Source organism: Carlito syrichta, unplaced genomic scaffold, assembly GCF_000164805.1.
Source record: "Carlito syrichta isolate Samal-C Ts95f unplaced genomic scaffold, Tarsius_syrichta-2.0.1 Scaffold315057, whole genome shotgun sequence".
NCBI lineage: Eukaryota > Metazoa > Chordata > Mammalia > Primates > Tarsiidae > Carlito > Carlito syrichta.
Window position 1 is genome coordinate 203,414 of NW_007259153.1, and position 21,873 is coordinate 225,286.

The 21,873-nt window shown below is 39.5% G+C and overlaps 1 protein-coding gene across 3 annotated transcripts in view; it reads right to left on the reverse strand.

Moving 5' to 3' along the window:
• Positions 1 to 21,873, reverse strand: part of PCMTD1 (protein-L-isoaspartate (D-aspartate) O-methyltransferase domain containing 1) — a 47,326-nt gene that overhangs the window by 20,930 nt on the left and 4,523 nt on the right. For 2 of the 3 annotated variants that reach the window (XM_021706033.1, XM_008072268.1), the window contains exon 2: positions 8,414 to 8,516. In XM_021706033.1, coding sequence (XP_021561708.1) covers positions 8,414 to 8,516 — 103 coding nt within the window. Of the gene's footprint in view, positions 1 to 6,408; positions 6,445 to 8,413; positions 8,517 to 21,873 lie in introns of those variants that run through there. The other variant, XM_021706034.1, reaches the window with a different exon arrangement.

A 21,873-nucleotide genomic window follows, 5' to 3' on the forward strand; every position in this document is an offset into this window, starting at 1 on the left:
GAAAGGCTGAGGAGGAAGGATTGCCTGAGCCCAGCAGATCGAGGCCGTGGTGCCATGAGCGTGCCACTGCACTCCAGCCTGGGCAACAGAGCGAGACTCTGACTCAAAAAATAAAGAATAAAAATAGTAAAAAAATGAAGGACATAAATAAAATTGAGGGAAAAATGTAGTATTTTTAAATGTTGGCACTAAAACATCTAGAACATAGTAGAGAATCCATATGCCAAACACTTATATACTTGTAAGTATGACTTAACCTTTTCTACTTATAATACATGAAACTTCACAATCAATTAAAAGATAAAAAAGCTCTCAAATTGCATATTCTTACTTTTTTTTAATCTGTAAAGGGATTATGGATTAACTTTCCTATTAAAGTACTAAAAAATGATCAGCACTGGTATTTCTGATTGAGTGGACAGTTGAGAATCACAGACATTTTATATTCTGATGCTAAAATTATGGCTTATTTTTATACAGCATTTCATGTAAATAGATTTATACCAACCAGGTTACAGAATGACCAAAATTCCATTGTTAATAAATTTTCAAAAAGTCTACAATTAAAATTTTTCAGGTAAATGTTTACTGATATGCTCGTTTATTGTATGAACAACTGACTGATTCAAGACAGATGGTGGCTACCATGTTATCGAACAGAGTAAATTACAGCTCCTATTGATTCTTCCAAGGAGAGAAGAAAATAAAACATTTTTTTCCTTGATTGTCTTCCAAAAGCTGCAATCTTACCTAAGTTTCCACAAACCTATAGAGGTACAGGACATATTTTAAACCACAAACATAATCTGGAAGACTTTAGGAGTAAACTCAAAAGAAGTTCCCAGCTCATTACAAAATAGTACTACACTATTTATAAATTTACACACATAGATCAGATTAAAAATAGTGAAAGAAAAAAATCCGAATTCCACCTGTTCATATCAACTACACGTCACATAAAACCTGAGACAAGAAAAAAATGGCAAGAAGTCTATTTAAATGAAACTTTATATATATGATTATAATTACTTGTAAAAAATGGTTCATGCAATTTAGAAATTCATTAAAATGTTATGTCTGAAAATAACATGAAAAGTAGCAATCATTTCTTCTTTGAAGAAAATTTTCAGAACAAAATTTTCCATATAGAGATGACTCACACTCCTAAATTATGTTAAATTACATTACCAAAAACATAAGTTATCTGTGTACAGTAAAATAAAAAAACTCAACAGTCCTGAAATACGCATAATAACCACAAATTCATCCATTCTAGGCTTATAATCATCTGTTGACTTAAACCTGAAAATTCAGTTAATTTTTTTCAGACTCTCTTATGCAGACAGAGAAAAATAAAGTGACACGTTCTTACTGTAACGTACACTGAAAGTCATTTATGGAAAAATACAGAACACACAGATATCTTGGTTTAGAAAACGAACATGTGACCGAAATAACCACCAGGGTTCTAAGCACTTACCTTAGCAGTGGTTTTCTTTACAGGTGCACGTTGGACTGTCTTCACCTTGAGACGCACAGGCGATTCCGTTCCAGCAGGGACCTTGCCAACTTGCCCACACAATTCTTTTGATAAGCTGCTAGGAGACCAGGGTGACCTAGCCTTGCCCTGTAGCTTCCCTCTTAGACGGATAGTCTAGGTCTAGGAGCTGACTGAGAGCAGAAAAAACAACATTCCCCTTCAATACACTGTTGAAGTGGGGCCGACAATCTGCACACTGAGTTTACCATGTGCCCCAGGACGCAGTTATTCCAGCGAAACAAAGGAAGTTCAAAGACATGGAAAAAGAATCCTATCCGTTCTCACACCTCAGCCAAAACAACCTGCCAAACAATTACACAAAAACCTGTTTTTCGTAAAACATTTTGTCAAAATACGTATTTTGAGTGTTAAGAGAACAGCTATGACTACTTTGTTCAAACAAAACTTCAAACCTTACCGCTGCAAAGAAAACCAATGGGTATGTTAAACTTGCTTTCCAAATACACTTATATTATTCAAAGAATTCTATAATCAATATTAACGAAGCTGCTGAATTAAATTTGTTAAAAAAAAGCAACTTTACCTTTTCAAGTGTTTTTCCTTCCAAATGCATCAAACTCAGAATGATTCAAGCATTATTCAAACCAACATATTGAGAGTAAATACAAAGATTTTTTGATTGAAGAAAGAATTAGAGAAATTCTTAAGACCAAAAACCATCTCTAAACATTTTATAGAAAATGTGACAGTCATATACAATACTTTATAAGTCATCTAATACTGTATAAGTCATATAAAGTCATGCAACTTTATATCAAATAACAGTGAGTCGTCATGTATGTCGACAATTTCTTCGCCTAACAATGTGTTTGAAGTCATTTAATTTTTCCCCATGTCATTTCCGATGGATATTAAAATATATAACTGACAGTCCTGATGACTACTTTCAAGGATTTCTCTGTCCCAACATTTGAATGTTTGTCATAATTTAAAAATGTATTTTCACTGTCCAACTGTTATAAAACTGTATCTGAGTATTAGTGTATCAAAATGTTCAAATATCTGAAAAACTTTCAAATAATGCTGAATATGAGTTATAGCAAAACTCCTGCAAGTATGTCATAATTCTCTTAAAGATGAAGTGGCAAAAGATAACTATATAAACATATAATTTTCAAATGCAAATTACAGGTGAAAAATGAACACAGAATAAAATTAGGTTAGTCTCTACGGGATGAGGAAAGAACAGATTACTGCATATTGCCATAATCAATTAAATCTTCCAAAATATAGAAGACCACTTTAATTTTACATGTAAGACTTATACCTCAACTAAATTTGAGAAATGAATTGCTTCTCCCACCCCCACCACCACCCCCCCACCACCCCACCCCCCCAAGAAAAATTCATGCCCTAGGCAAGTCTCATTAACAAACAGGTATGCTCTTGAATATAAATGCTATAGTGAATTAAATGCACTATACATTAACAGCATTCCTTGATTCTTATCTGAAGGAGATAAGTGATGAAATAAAAAGTGCTGCTTCAACTTTCTTATCTGGAAAGGGCTAGGTTGATAAACTGCAAATAACTGGTATTAGCTGCTGCTGGGAAGAAATATTAGAATAAATGAATGCTTACATCATCAAAGCCAAAACAGAACTAAGTAAAAAGACTCCCCAGCTCAGGTAATGGCCTCTCTGTCTAACCCTCAGTTTTCTCATCTAGGAAATGTGAACATCAATATTGCCTCTGCTGGGTGTGGTGGCTCAGGCCTTTAATCCCAGCACTTTGGTGAGGCAGAGGTGAGAGGATTGCCAGAGGCCATGGGCTTGAGACCAGTCTGGGCAACTTGGTGAGACCTCATCTCTATAATAATTTTTTTTTTTTAATTAGCTAGGCATGGTGGTGTACACCTGTGGTTCCAGCTTCTTGGAAGGCTAAGGCAGAAGGATTCGCCTGAGCCCAGTGGGTCAAAGTTGCAGTGGCTGTGAGCGTGCCACTGCACTCCAGCCTGGGCGACACAGTGAGACTCCAGCTCAAAAAAAAAAAAAAAAAGTACTCAGAATGGCCAATGGTACTTAATGAATAGAAAATGCGTATCAGGTTTATTATTTTTTAATATCTCATTGTTTTCATTACTCATATCATGACTCATTTACATAGCAAACTATATAGATAACAGTCTTCCATTCATATGGAATGGAAATCCCCAACAATTCAAACTACACTGTACTCATTCGGCTACTGATACTGTTGCTATTTCCAAAGTCTCAGCTATAGCCACCTTGGAGGGATATAAGATCTTTTGGCCTTTTGCTTTACAAGAAAATAGCGCTCTCCAAGGCATGCATTCTAGGGAGCTAAATCACTACATGCATGCAACCACATTACATAAATACACATGTGTAGCTTTAAATAAATGCTATACTAATTAGCAACACATATTCAAAGTTTTTCATAGTAAAGGTTTATAAATCAGGCTCTGTTAACTAACATACCCTTCCAAGTAACTACAGTTGGAGAGATTATTTCACTTCTTGTATTTGTACATGCACAAATACAAATTCGACCTTCCCAATCTCCGCCCTTCACTTACAAAAGCCATCTATAGGCCTTTAAAACCTAGGCAAACCCAAGCCCCAAGACTTGTCCAGCTAAAAACAGGATGTTTTGGAGAGTATGTATGAAGAATAAAACAGGGATTAGCAAACTACGGACAGGAGGCCAAATTCAGACTATAGCTTGCTTTTATAAAGTATTACTGGAACACCCCCATGCTTGTTCACTTCCATGGCATCTATGGCCACTTTTACACTATAAAGGCACAATCAGGTGGTTGCAAACAGAAACCTTTAGTCCAGGAACCTTAAAAGACTTACCATCTGGAATTTGTGGGGGAAATTTGTCAATGTTTTATAGTACCCTTGAAATCATATCATTTTTAATAAGAGAATTTCAGTAAATTTGAGAATACCATATGCATCGAAGGAATAAAAAGCTCTCCCTTCCTTCCTATCTCCAAGTACAGTAAATTCAGAGTAGCCTCTCCAAATTATTTCATTTGCTGCTATAAGACTAAGACATGGGAAGGTTTAAAGTACACACATTATAATTTTTTTTCTAAAGAAGGAATACTACTTTCAAGACACAGGAACCAAGCTTCATACAAGACAAAAACCATATGCTTGTACTTATTTAAAAAGTCAAGCTGGGCTCGGTGGCTCAGCCTGTAATCCCGTGCCTTTGGGAGGCTGAGGTGAGTGGACTGCCTGAGCCCGCGGGTTCGAGACCCGCCTGGGCAACTTGGTGAGACCTCATCTCTACAATAAATAAAAAAACTAGCCAGGCGTGGTAGCGTGTGCCAATAGTTCCAACTACTTGGAAGGCTGAGGCGAAAGGATCACCAGAGCCCAGCAGGTCGAGGCTGCGGTGGCCGGGAGCGGCCACTGCACTCCAGTCTGGGCGACAGAGTGAGACTCCAACTCAAAAAAAAAAAAAAAAAAAGTCACCTTAAATTATATATTCTAATGCTGATTAGTTTAAAATTTCCCCCATCTACTCTATTTGAGTTCACCATGATCTCAGATATATGTATGAAAACTTTTAAAATGCAATTCAAATATTAAGTGACATGACAATACTTTTGAAAAAGGAACTGATCAACAACAAAAAAAGGCCCAAGCCAACCAGATAAAGATTGGAAGAATATTAGGATTCAGCTATATTTATTCTCTTCATGTTATACATAATCAAGGGTAATCTGGTACTAATGAATACATAAATAGTATTAATTGTCCTCAGTTACCTTATATTTTGTTAATTAAACTGTGTATTTTGATGATCTATATAAAATTAAACTTCTTAGAAATAAAACTTAAAAAATCACTTTGCACAAGTTTTTAAATTTTAAAAATTGAAAATAAGTGGAAATGTACACAAACATTAAGACATATTGTAAAAAAAATCATCAAAACACATGTAGGATAAGAAAAATGTATCTTTATAATGTGTCACTGAAACCAAATTGTATAAAAGGAACAAAAGAGAACCCACTGAGTCCATCATGAAATGAAACATTTTCCTGCTACTCCTACTTTTTGTATATATGCTACTTTAAAATCTGAAACACGTCAACAGTAACATTTTAGTATACTGTTGAAAACAGGATAAGATTTCCAGAACTGGTTTCTTCAAGACTGGTTTATAAATAAGAATCTGTTTCAAAAGTACAATGTAACACTTCAGAAATAACTACTTGTAATAACTAAAACAAGACCATTAAAACTTACAAGAAACATTCAGATTAGTCATATCACTGAATTTTATGATTCATCATTTTATGAATAACAAACCTGTATAACACAAGAACAACAAAATAAAACTCAAGAAAGATAGTCAAGGAAATTTGTTCATTTTACAATTACATGAAAAAACAATTTTAGAAAACTGTTAAAAACTAAGACACTCATGTAGTTTTTAAACTTATCTGTCATGGATTAATTAATATGAAAATTACATCAACACAGAAGTACTTTAAAGCATAACACATGTCACTGTCTCCCAGGAGTGTACCACTCGTCAACAATAAACTTGACCTGCACAGATACGTGCAGCTGCTTCAATGACTTGAGATTCTTCCTTGGTTCTGCACTGTTCAATTAATGACCCCAGACCGAACCACCATGTGTTAATAGGTGAAATGTATTTAATACCTAACATAAAACAGACCTGAACAGACCTTAAACATTTGCTTTTCCTAATATTACTTTTATATTTTCTAAGTTCAAATGCATTCAAAAGGCCCTTATGTATATATTGTTTCAACATCAAAACAAATACTTAATACAAAATTCTAGTTGTGATAACTCTATAAAAACCTTCATGTCCACACCTTAAGCACTTACCATGCTGCTACTAATGATAAGACAGAAAAAAACAATAAAGACACAAAGGAATGCTAAACTGAATTCCAATTTCCTATCAAATAACTTAGACTGAAAACTTTTATTTCTGTCAAATGTAGGGTTTTTTGGGAAAACAGAATATGAACCAACACAGTAAACACCTGAAAAATTGTTCGAAATGTGAATTAAAAATTGTTTATAAAGTTATTTATTTCAAAATGTGAAATAAAAATTATTTATAAAGATAAGCAAAAACAAAATAAAGAAACATCTTCAGCAAATTAAAACAGATAACTCAAATGGCTTAATTACAGAAAGAAATAAAACCTGAGCACTTCCCAACTCCCCCAAGTCTGCCTTACTGATGCCTTTAACAACACCCTCCAAATTACTCTCAGGCAGACAAGGCCTCACTTTTCCTCGAAGCACTGAGGTCTTTGCTGTAAGCACGTCCGTTTTCTTTTCCTCATCCAATCAAATGCCACTTGCCAGAGGATAAGTACAAAGTGGCAATGGCTAAGGGGAATGAAATAAAAGTGTAAAGGGAAGGGGAGGAGGGGCAAAAGGAGGAGAGAGGGGGACAAATAGTCCCCTGAAAATATTCACACGGTCTTTTGGGCTTCTCTCTTGGCACCATCTCCCAAGCTAGGCCTTCTAGAGAAAAGTCCTGAGTTCTGATCCAGACTCACTTTGATGATAGTGACCGGGAGTTGAAGGTGAGTGAGGATCCACTCCTAACAAACCAAGCAGGAATTCAACATTTTTACCTAAAACTCCGTTAACGTTTAAAGAGACTGTGCCCAGAGCCGGGCTCGGTGGCTCAGCCTGTAATCCGGCGCCTTTGGGAGGCTGAGGTGAGTGGATTGCCTGAGCCTGGGGGTTCGAGACCCGCCTGGGCAACTTGGCGAGACCTCATCTCTACAATAAATCAAAAATCAGCCGGGCGTGGTAGTGCATGCCTGTAATTCTGGCTACTTGGAAGGCGGAGGCGGAAGGATCGCCAGAACCCAGCAGGTAGAGGCTGCGGTGGCCGGGAGCAGCCGCTGCACTTCAGTCTAGGCGACAGAGTGAGACTCCAAAAAAACAAAACAAAACAAAACAAATAAAGCGACTGTGTCCAGCTGTGTGCAGTGGCTCGTGCCTGTAATCCTAGGGGCTCAAGACCAGCCTGGGCAACATGGGGAGCCCTCATCTTGACAATTAAAACAAAAAACAGCTGGGTGTGGCAAGCGCCTGTAGTTCCAGCTACATGGAAGGCTGAAGCAGAAGGATCAGCTGAGCCCAGCAGGTCGAGGTTGCACTGGCTGTGAGCATGCCACTACACTCCAGCCTGGTGACAGAGACTCCCATTCAAATAAATAAAGTGCCCTAAGTTTGTTTCCTATCAATCTTCAGGCTTTATCTCCTTCAAAATAAGTCACAAACACCAAAAAAATGAGATGAAAATCCCTCCAAATTTCAGCTTAAGAGTCCCTTACTCCACAGTTTCCTCGACGTAGAATCTTCGTTAAGATTAGGCAACAGAGACAACCCTCGCCAGCACAATACTTCCTCTAAGGGCATGTATGAGTTCAAACTAATGATCTTATATACAAATTCCTCGAAAACAATCATAACCTCCCCTCCTTTTGTCCACAATTAAAGAGGACGGAACTACTAAATTACCCATCTAAAAAGTATAAAACCAGCTCCAGAAAAGTATTACAATCACAAGCATCTTTACATTTTGCCTCCAGAAAAGATATCTGCATGATGTTTAATGAAACAAACAATACTAATATAGAAGTAGCACAAAATTACTAAATGAAGGTTATTTGCAATTTATTACAGAATTACATACAATTAAAATACAGCACAGAATAATTTTCTAAATTTTTTTCTCTCACTTTATAGCACACTGATTTTTACTACATTCAGCTGAGCAATTCAGAATCAACGTGCTCAAGGACATGCTAAACATCGCATTATGTGCTTTCAATCCAAAACTACAAATATGAATACTTACTTATCAAAGCTGTCGCTATTTTTGATGAAGCTCTCCAGTTTTTCCTTGGCATAGTCCACCACATCTGAATGAAGCTCAATCCCATGATTTACTCCAAAAGGACCTGCAATCGTAGCAGCATTTTTACCAAAAAAAAATTAATATGCCCTTACAGAGCTCTTTTAAGTTCTGCTCATTTATATATCACAGGAGTATTTAAAGACAGCTTGAAATATGCAAAAACTTGCTAGTCACAGACTTAAAAGATGAATGGAAATCTGTTTGTCACTTAAAAAAGGAAAAAATGGTTGAGTAGCCTATCAAAAAATAATACTGTGCATAAAGCTGAAACCTACAGAGTTCTGCCAAAGGAGTGGCTTATCTGGCACTACACAATTGTCAAATCGTATTCTCATGTGAAGTTTACGTTCTTTACCATTATTTTCATTTACCATTTGCTAAAATCTCAGTAATTCTAAAACATCTAATACACAGGTAACAATATTATATAAATGTCTCAGAACATCCCTACTTCTAACCAGGAAACGCAAAACTCAAGGGCCAAACCACACTGAGTACCTTCTGGAGCTCCTAGCCTCAAGCAGAACGGGGCCATCAGTGATCTGACGATCATGTTGCAGCATACCCTTCACTTCCCACTTGGGATTTCTTTTCACATATGCACGGGTGGAGAGAACTCCCAGGAAAAAAAGGTACAGGGAAGTTTTCTCAGCCACCAGAAACGATCTTGGGCTGGCTCTTTTTCTCACCCTGGTATTGGCTCACCAAGAATGAGGACTGTTTCCCAAGGCTACTGTACACATTACCTACCCTACGACCCACGTGAAAGAAACAAGTTACAGCCGGGCTCGGTGGCTCAGCCTGTAATCCCGCGCCTTTGGAAGGCTGACGTGAGTGGACTGCCTGAGCCCGCGGGTTCGAGACCTGCCTGGGCAACTTGGCGAGACCTCATCTCTACAATAAAAAACTAGCCGGGTGTGGTAGCGCGCGCCTGTAGTTCCAGCTACTTGGGAGGCTGAAGTGGAAGGATCGCCGGAGCCCAGCAGGTTGATGCTGCGGTGGCTGGAGCGGCCACTGCACTCCAGTCTGGGCAACAGAGTGAGACTCCAACTCAAAAAAAAAAAAGAAAGAAGTTACATCTACTTACATTATTCCCTTTCTCACTTCTGAAATTGAGTCAACCCAGTTTTGCACTATACATTTTTGTTTTGAGATTAAATTCCAAAAATTCAGTGCATATTGGAGTTGTTTCCACCGAGTACTTTAAAATAACAGCAACAAAAAAAATCTGTCACAACTTATGATGTTTGAATGGTCAAAGGATACATTGAAAAAAAAAGTTTGTGATCTAGGAAATATTCAAGCTATACAAATTTAAACAAAATGTTCAGATATATCTTCAAGTCACAATTAGATAAAGATAATGCTTTCACCTACTACATTCCAGTCATAATCTATTGGGTTAGTATTAGTTTCTTAAAAACTGATTTTACTTGAAAAATGTACTCAAATAGAAAGACCAAATAAAAAGGTGCTTGATTCATCAAACCACAACAGATACAATTAACTTCCCTTGCAATGTTTTGCTTGTTTTTTGTTTCCTTATTATGAGCAATTAGCATTCATCTGAAAACTGGAACATCTGTCCAAAATCATTTAAGACCTCTTATAATTCCTTGTTACTACAAATAAACTGAATAAAGAGAAATCTCATTTCTTTCCAGAATAAAGTCACAAAAAAGTTAAACTTAGGAAAGCACACACAGTGACATAAGTTTTTAATAAAGTATACATATATATATATATATATTTTTTTTTTTTTTTTTTTGAGTTGGAGTCTCACTCTGTCACCCAGACTAGAGTGCAGTGCCCGCTCCCGGCCACCGCAGCCTCGACCTGCTGGGCTCGGGCGGATCCTTCCGCCTCAGCCTTCCAAGTAGCTGGAACTACAGGCGTGCGCTACCATGCCCGGCTGATTTTTTGATTTATTGTAGAGAGGTCTCGCTGCCCAGGCGGGTCTCGAACCTGCGGGCTCAGGCAATCCACTCACCTCAGCTTCCCAAAGGCGCGGGATGACAGGCTGAGCCACCGAGCCCGGCTCAATAAAGTATATTAAAGAAGAATATTCTGAGAACTAGAATTTCCATAGAAGTCAACACAGAATACTAGGAAAACCCAAATGAAGTTTTCTTCGTGTAAAAAAAGATACAGGCCAGGCATGGTGGCTCACACCTATAATCCCAGCACTCTGGGAGGCCGAGGTGAGAGGACTGCCTGAGTCCACAGGTTTGAGACCAGCCTGGACAGCTTCGCGAGACTTCATCTCTACAATAAATCAAGAAAAATTAGCCGGGCGTGATGGCACATGCTTGTAGTTCCAGTTATTTGGAAGGCTGAGGTGGAAGGATCACCTGAGCCCAGCAGGTTGAGGCTGTGGTAACTGTGAGAGTACCACTGCACTCCAGCCTGGGTGACAGAGTGAGACTCCAACTCAAAAAAAAAAATACAAATAAGCTACAATGACTTAACATTATGTACATGGTAAGAAAAATATTTATCTATGAAATGAATCTAATTTCCTTTTTATCCTTTTAAGGTGATCCATTGACCATAAAAAATAACAGTTACTTACATTTTCATTATCCATTAAGAATCTAGTTATACTAACCAGATTTTTTTGAAAAAGAAAACTAGCCAGACATGGTGGTTCATGCCTGTAATCCCAGCACGTTAGGAGGCTGAGTTGGGAAGAATGCTTGAGACCAGTTCAAGACCAACCTGGGCAATGTAGCGAAACCTCATGTCTACAAAAATTTTAAAAATTAGCCATGCGTGGTGGCAGATGCCTATAGTCCCTACTATTTGGGAGGCAGAGGGAGAAGAACCACCTGAGCTCAGGATATCAAAGCTGTGGTGAGCCATGATCATGCCACTGCACTCCAGCCTGGAGTGTAGGCCCTGACTCAAAAGCATTAATTAACCTGATTAATTTAATTAGTAAGAACTTTAGGACTGCATAGATATCAATTAAAAAAAGATCAATACTCCTGGCATTTTACATTTCTTGTAAGATGAAATGCATAAGGACGATATTAAAAGCGCTAAGAATCTGGAAATCAAGGCTTCTATTCCAAAATCTGCCTTATTAGCAGAGGAATCTAATTTCTTTTTTTTTTTTTTTTTTGAGTTGGAGTCTCACTCTGTTGCCCAGACTGGAGTGCAGTGGCCGTTCCCGGCCACCGCAGCCTCAACTGGCTGGGCTCCAGCGATCCTTCCGCCTCAGCCTTCCAAGTAGCCGGAACTACAGGTGTGCACCACCACGCCTGGCTAATTTTTTTTTTCCATTTATTGTAGAGATGACGTCTCGCCAAGTTGCCCAGGTGAGTCTCGAACCCGCGGGCTCAGGCAATCCACTCACCTCAGCCTCCCAAAGGCGCGGGATTACAGGCAGAGCCACCGAGCCCGGTGGGATTCTAATTTTAAAGTTCTAGGTCAAAAAGAACTAACCAGATAGGCTGTGTTCCTCAATTAAAGATAACACTAGTCTTTTTTTCCTTTTTTTATTACGCCCACTTTCTGCTTATTGTTTAAAAGTGGCAACTTTTTGAAATAAGGCCTAAAGAAAATTTCTTAATATTTTTTGACATGTTTTTATATCATCTTGACACAAAATAGTTAATAACGAAAGATAAAGACAATTTGATTAACATGAATTACATCACTTTTTTCCCACAAACAATATAAATATACATGTAAAATACACTATGCATATTTCATACAAACTTTTTTAACAGATGGAACTTTAATTTCAAAACAATATGTAGGCATATCTTTAATGGTAACTACTTAATAATCTGAACATTAATTAACACAAAGTAAATTAAAAAGAAAAATTCATTAATAAAAAGCAGCATATAAACTGCAATTTTACCAATATCTCGCTTATCTAGAATGCATTAAGTTCATGATAAAAATATAGTACAATTATTAAAACTCACATTTGGCATCTGTATTAATAGAATAACAAGAAAATGAAACTGAAAACTGAAAAAGCAAACACAGCTGCTTATAAGGAGGGGAACTGAGAGATCTAGGGTAGAAAGGTGACATTTTCATCATTATTCTCTTTTTTCTAAAGTGTGTTTTAATCATATGTATGTATAACTTTTCCAAACAAACAACGATGGTTACTGAAAGAGAAGGAAAAATAAGAGCATAAATGTTCAAACAAATAAACAGGTAGCTTGAAATATATCTAATAGAAAGGCACAAGTTGCCAGAGAAGTGAAATGGTATCCAAAAGATGATGGCGTTCACAGGCTGGATGAAGCATACATTTGACTCTGTACTCAATAGATTCCAATGTTATTTTGTATTCACCCATGGGAAGATTTTTCTATGAAATAAGGGATTAATTTTTACGTTTTTTTAAAAAGAAGATAAAATGCTAACAGTTGATTTTTATAGCTATACATCAAAAACAGAAACAACCACAGAAGTCAAAGTATATTAAAACAAGTACAGTTATTAGAAATATCTAGATATCCTATATAATATTAGAAACGATTTTTAAGGCTGGCAAAAGCCCATTTATTGAGAGCAATAACAAATATATAAAATTCAAATATAATAAAATCTAGAGACTGGTTTTCTTTTTAGTCATTAAGTCTAATCTAGTTCATTTATCATTCACCAGTTAGTCAATAACCACAGCTTATACATTAAGGTCAAGAACTATTAGGTTTAGGTATCAAGTGTCTATGCAATACCTACAGTTCCTAACTCTACCCATGTCCACCACATGGACACGTCTGGCAGCATGGTACTGACCGGTGAAAGCTTGCCTGAGTCAGGCCAAGGAAACTTGAGTTACAAACTACACTTGAATGAAGTTCAATATGCCTTCAGTATGTTGGGTAAAGCTCACACACAGAACACAGTCACAGGCAAAAAGCACTTCATAATGCCTAGCTATTGGTTCTCAAAGTGAAGTAATTCAAGATCCCTCACTTCAGTTGAGGGCTGGGGTCAAAACACCGGTGTGGTGAGAGTCAACTTAAGGTCTTGATTTCCAATCCTGGATCCTTTCCTCTTAATCGCATCATCTGAGACCAGATAGTCACTGTTTGAAGGCCAGTTCCTACTATACAAAAGGTGTCCCTGGGAAAAGCACGTAAATGATGTCAAAGTACTTCACACACTTGCACAAGACAGGAAACCGTTGTTAGAAATTATGGTGTGCCCTCCCCTCATATACAGAAATAGTTGTAGAAGCAAGATAATAACCTATATAAGTGGAACTCAACCCTGACTGCATATTACTATGACCTGGAATTTTTAAACATTTAAAGTAGATGAAATTTAATTTTATTAGCTGGGCATGGTGGCACATGCCTGTAGTTCCAGCTACCTGGAAGGCTGAGGCAGAAGGATCGCCTGAGCCCAGCAGGTCGAGGCTGCGGTGGCCAGGAGGGGCCACTGCACTCCAGCCTAGGCAACAGAGTGAGACTCCAACTCAAAAAAAAAAAAAAAAAAAAAAAAAAAAATCAACTTTATTTAAATTGTAAACACCTGGGCCTTACCCCAGACAGGTGAGGGAGAATCTGATGTGTGAACCAGGCTCTGGAAGTAACCCTAAAATGCAAATGAAGTTAAACAACACTAGCCACTTCTCCTAATTAGTACAAAGCCCCATTCTGAACAATGTTTAAAGATCTGTTTTCCAGCATCCAAACCTCTGTCCTCATTGGTAAAGTAATAGCAAGAGTCAATAACTGTAAGTAAAAGCATTTTGACTAAAACTAAATATTTACCACAAGGGGGAGTAGGCGATTCAGTTATTGGTTTCTATGAACTATAAAGTCACTGAGAATTAAAATATAAATGTAAAAAGATCTTTCAATATTACAGTATTACTAATTTTAATTATATAAAATAAAGCATTTTTGACAAGATTTATTAGTGACTTTGGAAGTATGCAGGTACAGTAACAGGTAAAGAGGAGACAGAAATGGGTTTCGCATTCTTTCTTTCCATGAATATCCTGTGGTAAAATGTATAGACAGAACACAGACCGAAGGTAGATAAAGCGGAGAAAAGGAATCAGCAAAAGGCTAAGTAATCATTAACTAGATAATTAAAACAAACTGCTCTAATATATTGCCACTTCTTAAAATATGTTTAGTTTCTTAGGGTTCTTGTGATACTATTATAACATTGAAAAGAGGAGTATCACAGCACTTTTGGAGGCAGAAGTTAGAGGAGTGCCTGAGCCCAGGGGTTCAAGACCAGCCTGGGCCACTAGGCGAGACCTCATCTCTACAATAAATCAAAAAACTAGTTGAGTGTGGTGGCACATGCCTATAGTTCTAACCACTTGGAAGGCTGAGGTGGAAGGATTGCCTGAGTTCAGCCGGTCGAGGCTGTGGTGGCTGTGAGCGTGCCACTGCACTCCAGCCTGGGCGACAGAGACTCCAACTTAAAAAAAAAGATAAAAGAAAAAATATTATTAAGCCAGGCAGGATGGCTCATGCCTGTAATTCCAGCATTTCCGGAGGCCAAGATGGGAGAACTGCTTGAGCCCAAGAGTTCAAGACCAGCAACGTAGCAAGACCTTGTCTCTACAAAAAAAATTTTTAAATACCAGCCAGGCAGGGTGGCATGTACCTGTAGTCCCAACTACTCAGAAGGCTGAGGCAGAGGGATGACTTGAGCCCAGATCAAGGCTGCAGGGATCCATGATCACGCCACTACATTCTAGCCAGGGAGACAGAGTGAGACTCTGTGGTGAGAGATGATCATGTGACTGCATTCCAGCCTGGGTGACTCAAAAAGATAAAAAAATTTAAAAAAGCATATTAAAGACAAACACTAAGTCGGGCTCAGTGGCTCAGCCTGTAATCCCGCACACCTCTGGGAAGCTGAGGTGAGTGGATTGCCTGAGCCCGCAGGTTCGAGACCCGCTTGGGCAACTTGGCGAGACCCCATCTCTACAATAAATCAAAAAATCAGCCGGGCGTGGTAGCGCACGCCTGTAGTTCCAGCTACTCGGAAGGCTGAGGCGGAAGGATCGCCAGAGTCCAGCAGGGCGAGGCTGCGGTGTCCAGGGGGGCCACTGCACTCCAGTCTGGGAGCCAGAGTGAGACTGCAACTCAAAAAAAAAGAGACAAACACTGTCAAACTTGTAATAAAATAAGTCTTGCCATATTCGCGTGACCATACAGAAGCTAGAAAGATATGACTTTCACTTTATTCTCTGCTCTCTAGGTTTGGGAAAGGCCTCGTGAATCAAGTACAGGAACTTACCAGAATCAAGTTCCAGTCCCTCAGGCTCCTATCAGGCTAGAAATATTTAAGTGCTACTTTCTTTTACTACACATGAATTAGAAATGCTTACTCATCATCTGAAAGTGTTGGTTTCAACAGTTACAGAGAATGAACTCAAGGTCCTAAATAAACCATGTATAAAATGTCAAAATACCAAGAACAGATGTAAATTAGTTCTTTTACATATTTCTACCCAATCCGCTACTACTCAAGTCTAGTATGTCCAGAGTAACTTATGACTATGCCTCATATGTACAATGGAACGATAAAACAGAAATTATGTTTTACTGAAGCAAATTCAGTAAGCTGAGAAAAAAATGTGCTCAGCTACAATAAAGAATAGTTTTAAAAGCTACTTTGAACAGCTTTAGGTCTTGATCCAAATTCTTTTTAAGACGATCCTTTTCCCTGGAAGCCATTTTCATTCGGCTCGTTCATTCTACTGCATATTTATTTGTGAAGTATCTGAAGATACCTAGGGCCACTGTAGTGATCACTTCAATAAATACTAAATATTTACTAAACTAAAAAAAAAAAAAAAAAAAAGAATGACATAGCACATAAATTTAGTTATAGTCTTAAATTTCAATGGCTCAAATGGCTCACAGATAAGACTGAAGCCAATAATATATACAAAGCGCAAAAGGGTTTCTCATGTCTTGATTTTAAAATAAAGTATATTGGCAAAAAAAATAAGCATATGTCATGGATGGCTAACAGATACATTTTAAAAATGCCTAAAATCATTTATCACTTGGAAGATGCAAATTAAAACCACAATGACTGCTATGGTTTGACTGTGCCCCCTAAAAGTTCATGTTTTGGAAACCTAGTCCCCAAATAAAAAATAAGTGAGGCCAGGCAAGGTGGCTCATACCTATAATCTCAGCACTTTGGGAGGCCGGGGTGAGAGGACTGCCTGAACCCACAGGGCTGAGACCAGCCTGGGCAACTTGGTGAGGCCTCATCTCTACTGTCAATCCAAAAATTAGCTGGGTGTGGCAGCGCTACTTGGAAGGTTGAGGCGGAAGGATTACCGGAGACCAGCAGGTTGAGGGTGCGGGGGCCATGAACATGCCACTGCATTCCAACCTGGGTGACACAGTGAGACTCTGGCTCAAAAAAAATTTTTTAATAAAAAATAAGTAAGTAGATGTCACCCAGATGACATGCCTATAATCCAAGTACTTTGGGAGGTCAAGGCAAGAGGATTGTTTTAGACCAGGAGCTTGAGATCAGCCTGGGCAACACAAGTGAGATCTCATCTCTCAGCCTGTAATCCCGCGCCTTTGGGAGGCTGAGATGAGTGGATTGCCTGAGCCCGCGGGTTTGAGACCCGCCTGGGCAGCAAGACCTCATCTCTACAATAAATCAAAAATCAGCCGGGCGTGGTAGAGCACGCCTGTAATTCCGGCTATTCGAAAGGCGGAGGCGGAAGGATCACCAGAGCCCAGCAGGTCGAGGCTGCGGTAGCTGGGAGCGGCCACTACACTCCAGTCTGGGCGACAGAGTGAGACTCCAACTCAAAAAAAAAAAAAATTTTTTTAAGTTAAAAAGAAAAAATTAGCCGAGCGCAACAGCACGCACCTGTAGTGGAAGGATCACTTGAGCCGAGGAGGCTCACTGAGGCTACGGTGAGCCATGACCATGAAACTGCACTTCAGCCTGGGTGACGGAAACTTCAACTCAAAAAAAATAAAATAAAAATAAGCATATGTCAAATCTATTTTACCTGGTGTTAGAGAATGATGAATTCCAAAGAAATAGATCTTATAAATAAGTACATTCCACTCAAAATTAATTAATTTTAACTGACAGAAATCTTTAAAAAGGCAGTAAGTATTTTCCTTTTATTGCTAAAAAAACTTTTTGTTCTGACTTCAAGGCAACTGTCATCTGTATAAGCATCACATGTATATTATGCAAAAATTGAGGTGTCCTCAGAGCTCTAGAGTTACTGCCAAAGTGGGGGTGGGGGCAACGAGATAAAATAGAAGAGAAAGGGAGAGAAGGAACACATTTCCAAGTATGCCCTTCGATACCTTTGGATTTTGAGTGCTGTGATTATGTTACCTATTCCACAAGATAAAGAGGAGAGAAGAGACTAATGGCTCAAGTTTCTGCCTTAATTCAGAAAAAAAGTACCTTTCACCAAGAAAGGAAACGTAGGAGGAAGAGAATTTGTTGAATTTGTTGTGTTATGTGGGAGACGGTAGAAATAAAAAACTGAACATAGGTTGAACTTTCTTTGAGTTGGCGTCTCACTCTGTTGCCCAGGCTGGAGTGCAGTGTGGTTGAACTTTTAAAATCGTGTGCATGCTGAAAAAGAAACAGGATGTAGGGACCATATGCCGGGGGTGTTAAAAAAAAAATGTATCCACATTTTAAGAGATGTTACCCAAGCCGGGCACAGTGGCTCACGCCTGTAATCCCAGCACTTTGGGAGGAGGAGACGAGAGGATTGCCTGAGCCCAGGAGTTTGAGACCAGCCTGGGCAACATGGCGAGGCCTCGTCTCTACAATAAATCAAGAAATTAGCCGAGTGTGGTGGCTTGTGCCTATAGTTCCAGCTACTTGGAAGGATCACCTGAGCCTAGCAGGTCGAGGCTGCAGTGCCATGAACATGTCACTGCATTCCAGCCTGGGTGACAGAGTGAGACTCCAACCCCCTCCCCCAAAATGTTATCTATGTATTACTTTTTGAAGTTAAGTTGAATTACGTAGCAATGTGTAGTGCCTTTCTCACTCAAAAGATGGTGTTAATCAAATGCATGCTAGCATCGCCATGTGACGGGCAAGGCAGCCAAAGAATATGGTGGAAGCACATACAGTTTTTTTCTTTCTTAAAATGTGTGAGCCGGGCTCGGTGGATCAACCTGTCATCCCGCGCCTTTGGGAGGCTGAAGTGAGTGGATTGCCTGAGCCCGCGGGTTTGAGACCCGCCTGGGCAACTTGGTGAGACCTCATCTCTACAATAAACCAAAAATTAGCATGGTAGCACGCGCCTGTAGCTCCAGCTACTTGGAAGGCTGAGGCGGAAGGATCGCCGGAGAACAGCAGGTCAAGGCTGCGGTGGCTGGGAGCTGCCACTGCACTCCAGTCTGGGCGACAGAGTGAGACTCCAACTCAAAAAAAAAAAAAAAAAAAAAATGTGTGTACGTTTTTTTGGCACCCTCTATATATATCCAGTTTGTGAATGTAGTTTGGGAGATCAAGAGTGTCCAGAGCTCAGGAGACAAACTCTGGAGGTAGAAATCTGTGAATCTTCAGCATGTGGGTGTTACTTCAAGACAGAATAAAGATCCACCCCTTCACAACAGAGGAAAGCTAAAGAAGTTTCCAAAACAAAAAAAAACAGCATTTACAAACATAACACACCCGAGGATTAAAATCCAAGGAAAAAATCTATGCGAGGGTGTGGGAGGGTGGGTGGGCTGACCCCCACCGGAGCCAAACACACAGAGAATGCAAAGACAGGTTCAAGATAGAACCAAGAACTCCAGCAGGCCCCGCAGCCCCGCCAACTCTGGTCAGCCTCTGGCTCTAAACTGAGGCTCTCAGCCTAGGCAAGACTGTACCACAATGAAAGACAGGCAATTTCATGGAGGCCAGCCTCAGACGCTGGAATATACAAATTCACATATTATTTTACACATAAGAAAGCAAATTCAGAAAGGCTTGGTAATCTGCTGAAAGTTATATACAGTCGATTCTCATTATTTGTTGCAATTACATTTGTAAAATCCAGCAAACATTGAATTAGCAAAAAGGGAACCACCGCTCCTAGGGGAAATATGTATATAAATTTACTCATTCTGGTAAGTCTATTTTCTTTATTTTACAAAAGGAGAAAATAAGCGAAAGAACTGTTAGTGACATGTCTGAGGCCGCCCAACAGATGCTGCCAGAGTTGAGAAACGAGCTGTCAACCGGTCCCAACACAGAGTGGAGCTTCTGACACTGCCCTTGCCCCTTCTCTCCTCACCCTTTGCTTCTCTCTGCATGACAACTGAGACAAGAAGGCAGAGAGAGCTTCGTCTTGTTCCACCGCAACTAGGAACATGCACAGTGGAGCCTCATTTTTTTTCCTCTGTGCAAGTCTTCAAATAATCACAAAAGCACTATGAGTTTTGATCTGGGGGTAGCAAGAAGTGTTCTTAAGTAGGTAAATTCTCAAAGACAGAATCTGCAAACAGTAAGGATCAGGTGTATTTGCTACACAGACCATCTGAGTTGGGGAGAGGTTAGTCACAAAGATAAAAACTAGAGATGTTCAGAGAACCACCAAGACACCACATCACTGAGGGAATTTTCTCATAGACAGCTGAGAACAGTATGAGAAATATAACCAGAGGAAATTACTATGAAAACTTTATAAAATTTGTAAAACCTATAATGCTTCCTAATATTTGTTATTTGCTATTTGTTGCCCTGTAATAATCAGCAGTGACATCTATAAACGTAAAATCACCTGGGTATTGATTTTCAGAAGTAGCAGCAATGAAGGAGATGCCTGAGAGTAATGACTACTCCACAACCAATAGGAATGAGAAGAAGGGGAAAAAAAAACCCTAAGAAACAGAACAGTAGTGGCAATTCCATACAGGGTACAAGGACAGAAAAACATGCACAGAAGCCTAACGGGGACTAAGAAGCAACAGTTTAAATAGTAAGGCCCTTTACTGATTTCAGAAAATGTTTATCCTAAAAGAAAAGGCTGTTTTCAAAGCAGATTTGTTCACAGAGTTCAAAATAAATCATGTATCAAGAACAGACCTTTTCCTAAATAGGAAAAAAACAAAACTTACTAAAAAAAAAAAAAAAGTAGGATAGAGGACAGAGGAAAAACTGAAGTTTAGTTCAACGTCAAAACTAGAGTCTACCTGAAAGAGAAACCTGGACGCCTGCAGACACTTGTGTTTCAGCACAAGGCTGGGAGGGCCGGGAAGCCGGCCTTGGCCCCTCGGGCCCTCCCTCCTCTTTTGGCCTGCAGGAAGCCAATGGAGAACCTCCGAAAAGGGGCACTTAGAAGAGCAAGAAAAAAATGCTGGAAGTCCTATTTCCGATAAAAACACAGCTCAATAGTAAGAACACCAACAATCCAACAGGAAAAGACCTGAAAAGACATTTCACCGGAAGATATGCCAGTAGCCAAAAAGCACATGAGGAGATGTTCCACAACATTAGTCATCAGAGAAGAATACGTGAAAGCCACAAGATGACTTCACATCCACTAGCATGGCTATGAAAAACAAACAAAACAAGTGTCAGTGAGGAAGTGGAGAAGCTGGAACATCTCTCAATTTTCGTGGAAATGTAAAATAGTACAGTCCCTCTGGAAGACAGGATGTCAATTTTTAAAAAGCTGAACATAAAGTTACTACACAGTCCAGCAACTCCACTCCTTAAGAATCCGCCCAAGAGGCTGGGCACAGTGGCTCACGTCTGTAATCCTAGCACTTTGGGAGGCCAAGATGACAGGACTGCTTGAGCCCAGAAGTTTAAGATGAGTCTAGGCAACACAGCGATACCTCATTTCTACAAAAATTTAAAAGTTAGCTGGCCAAGGTGGTGTGCACCTGTAGTCCCAGCTACTTGGGAACCTGAGGCAGGACTGCCTGAGCCCAGAAGTCAAAGCTGTGGTGAGCCCTGATCATGCCACTGCGCTCCAGCCCGGGGTGATGGGGCAGCGAGAAGAGAGAAGGGATTCACCTAACGTAAAGGGAAGCACACCTACACCCACACGAAGATTTGCACATCAATGTTCATAGCAGCATTATTCATAACACCCCCCAAAATAGTAGCTCGAATGTCCATTAGCTGGAGAATGGATAAACAAAATATGGTGTATCTATATAATGAAATACTCTTCAGCTATAAAAAGGAATAAAGTGGCTGGGCATGGTGGCTCAGCCTGTCATCCCAGCACTTTGGGAGGCCAAGGCAACAGGATTGCCTGAGCCCAGGGATTTGAGACCCGCCTGGGCAACTTGGTGAGACCTCATCTCTACAATAAATCACACCAAAAAAAAAAACCTAGCTGGGCATGGTGGCATGCATCTGTAGTTCCAGCTACTTGGAAGGCTGAGGCAGAAGGATCACCTAAGCCCAGCAGGCCGAGGCTGCAGTGGCCA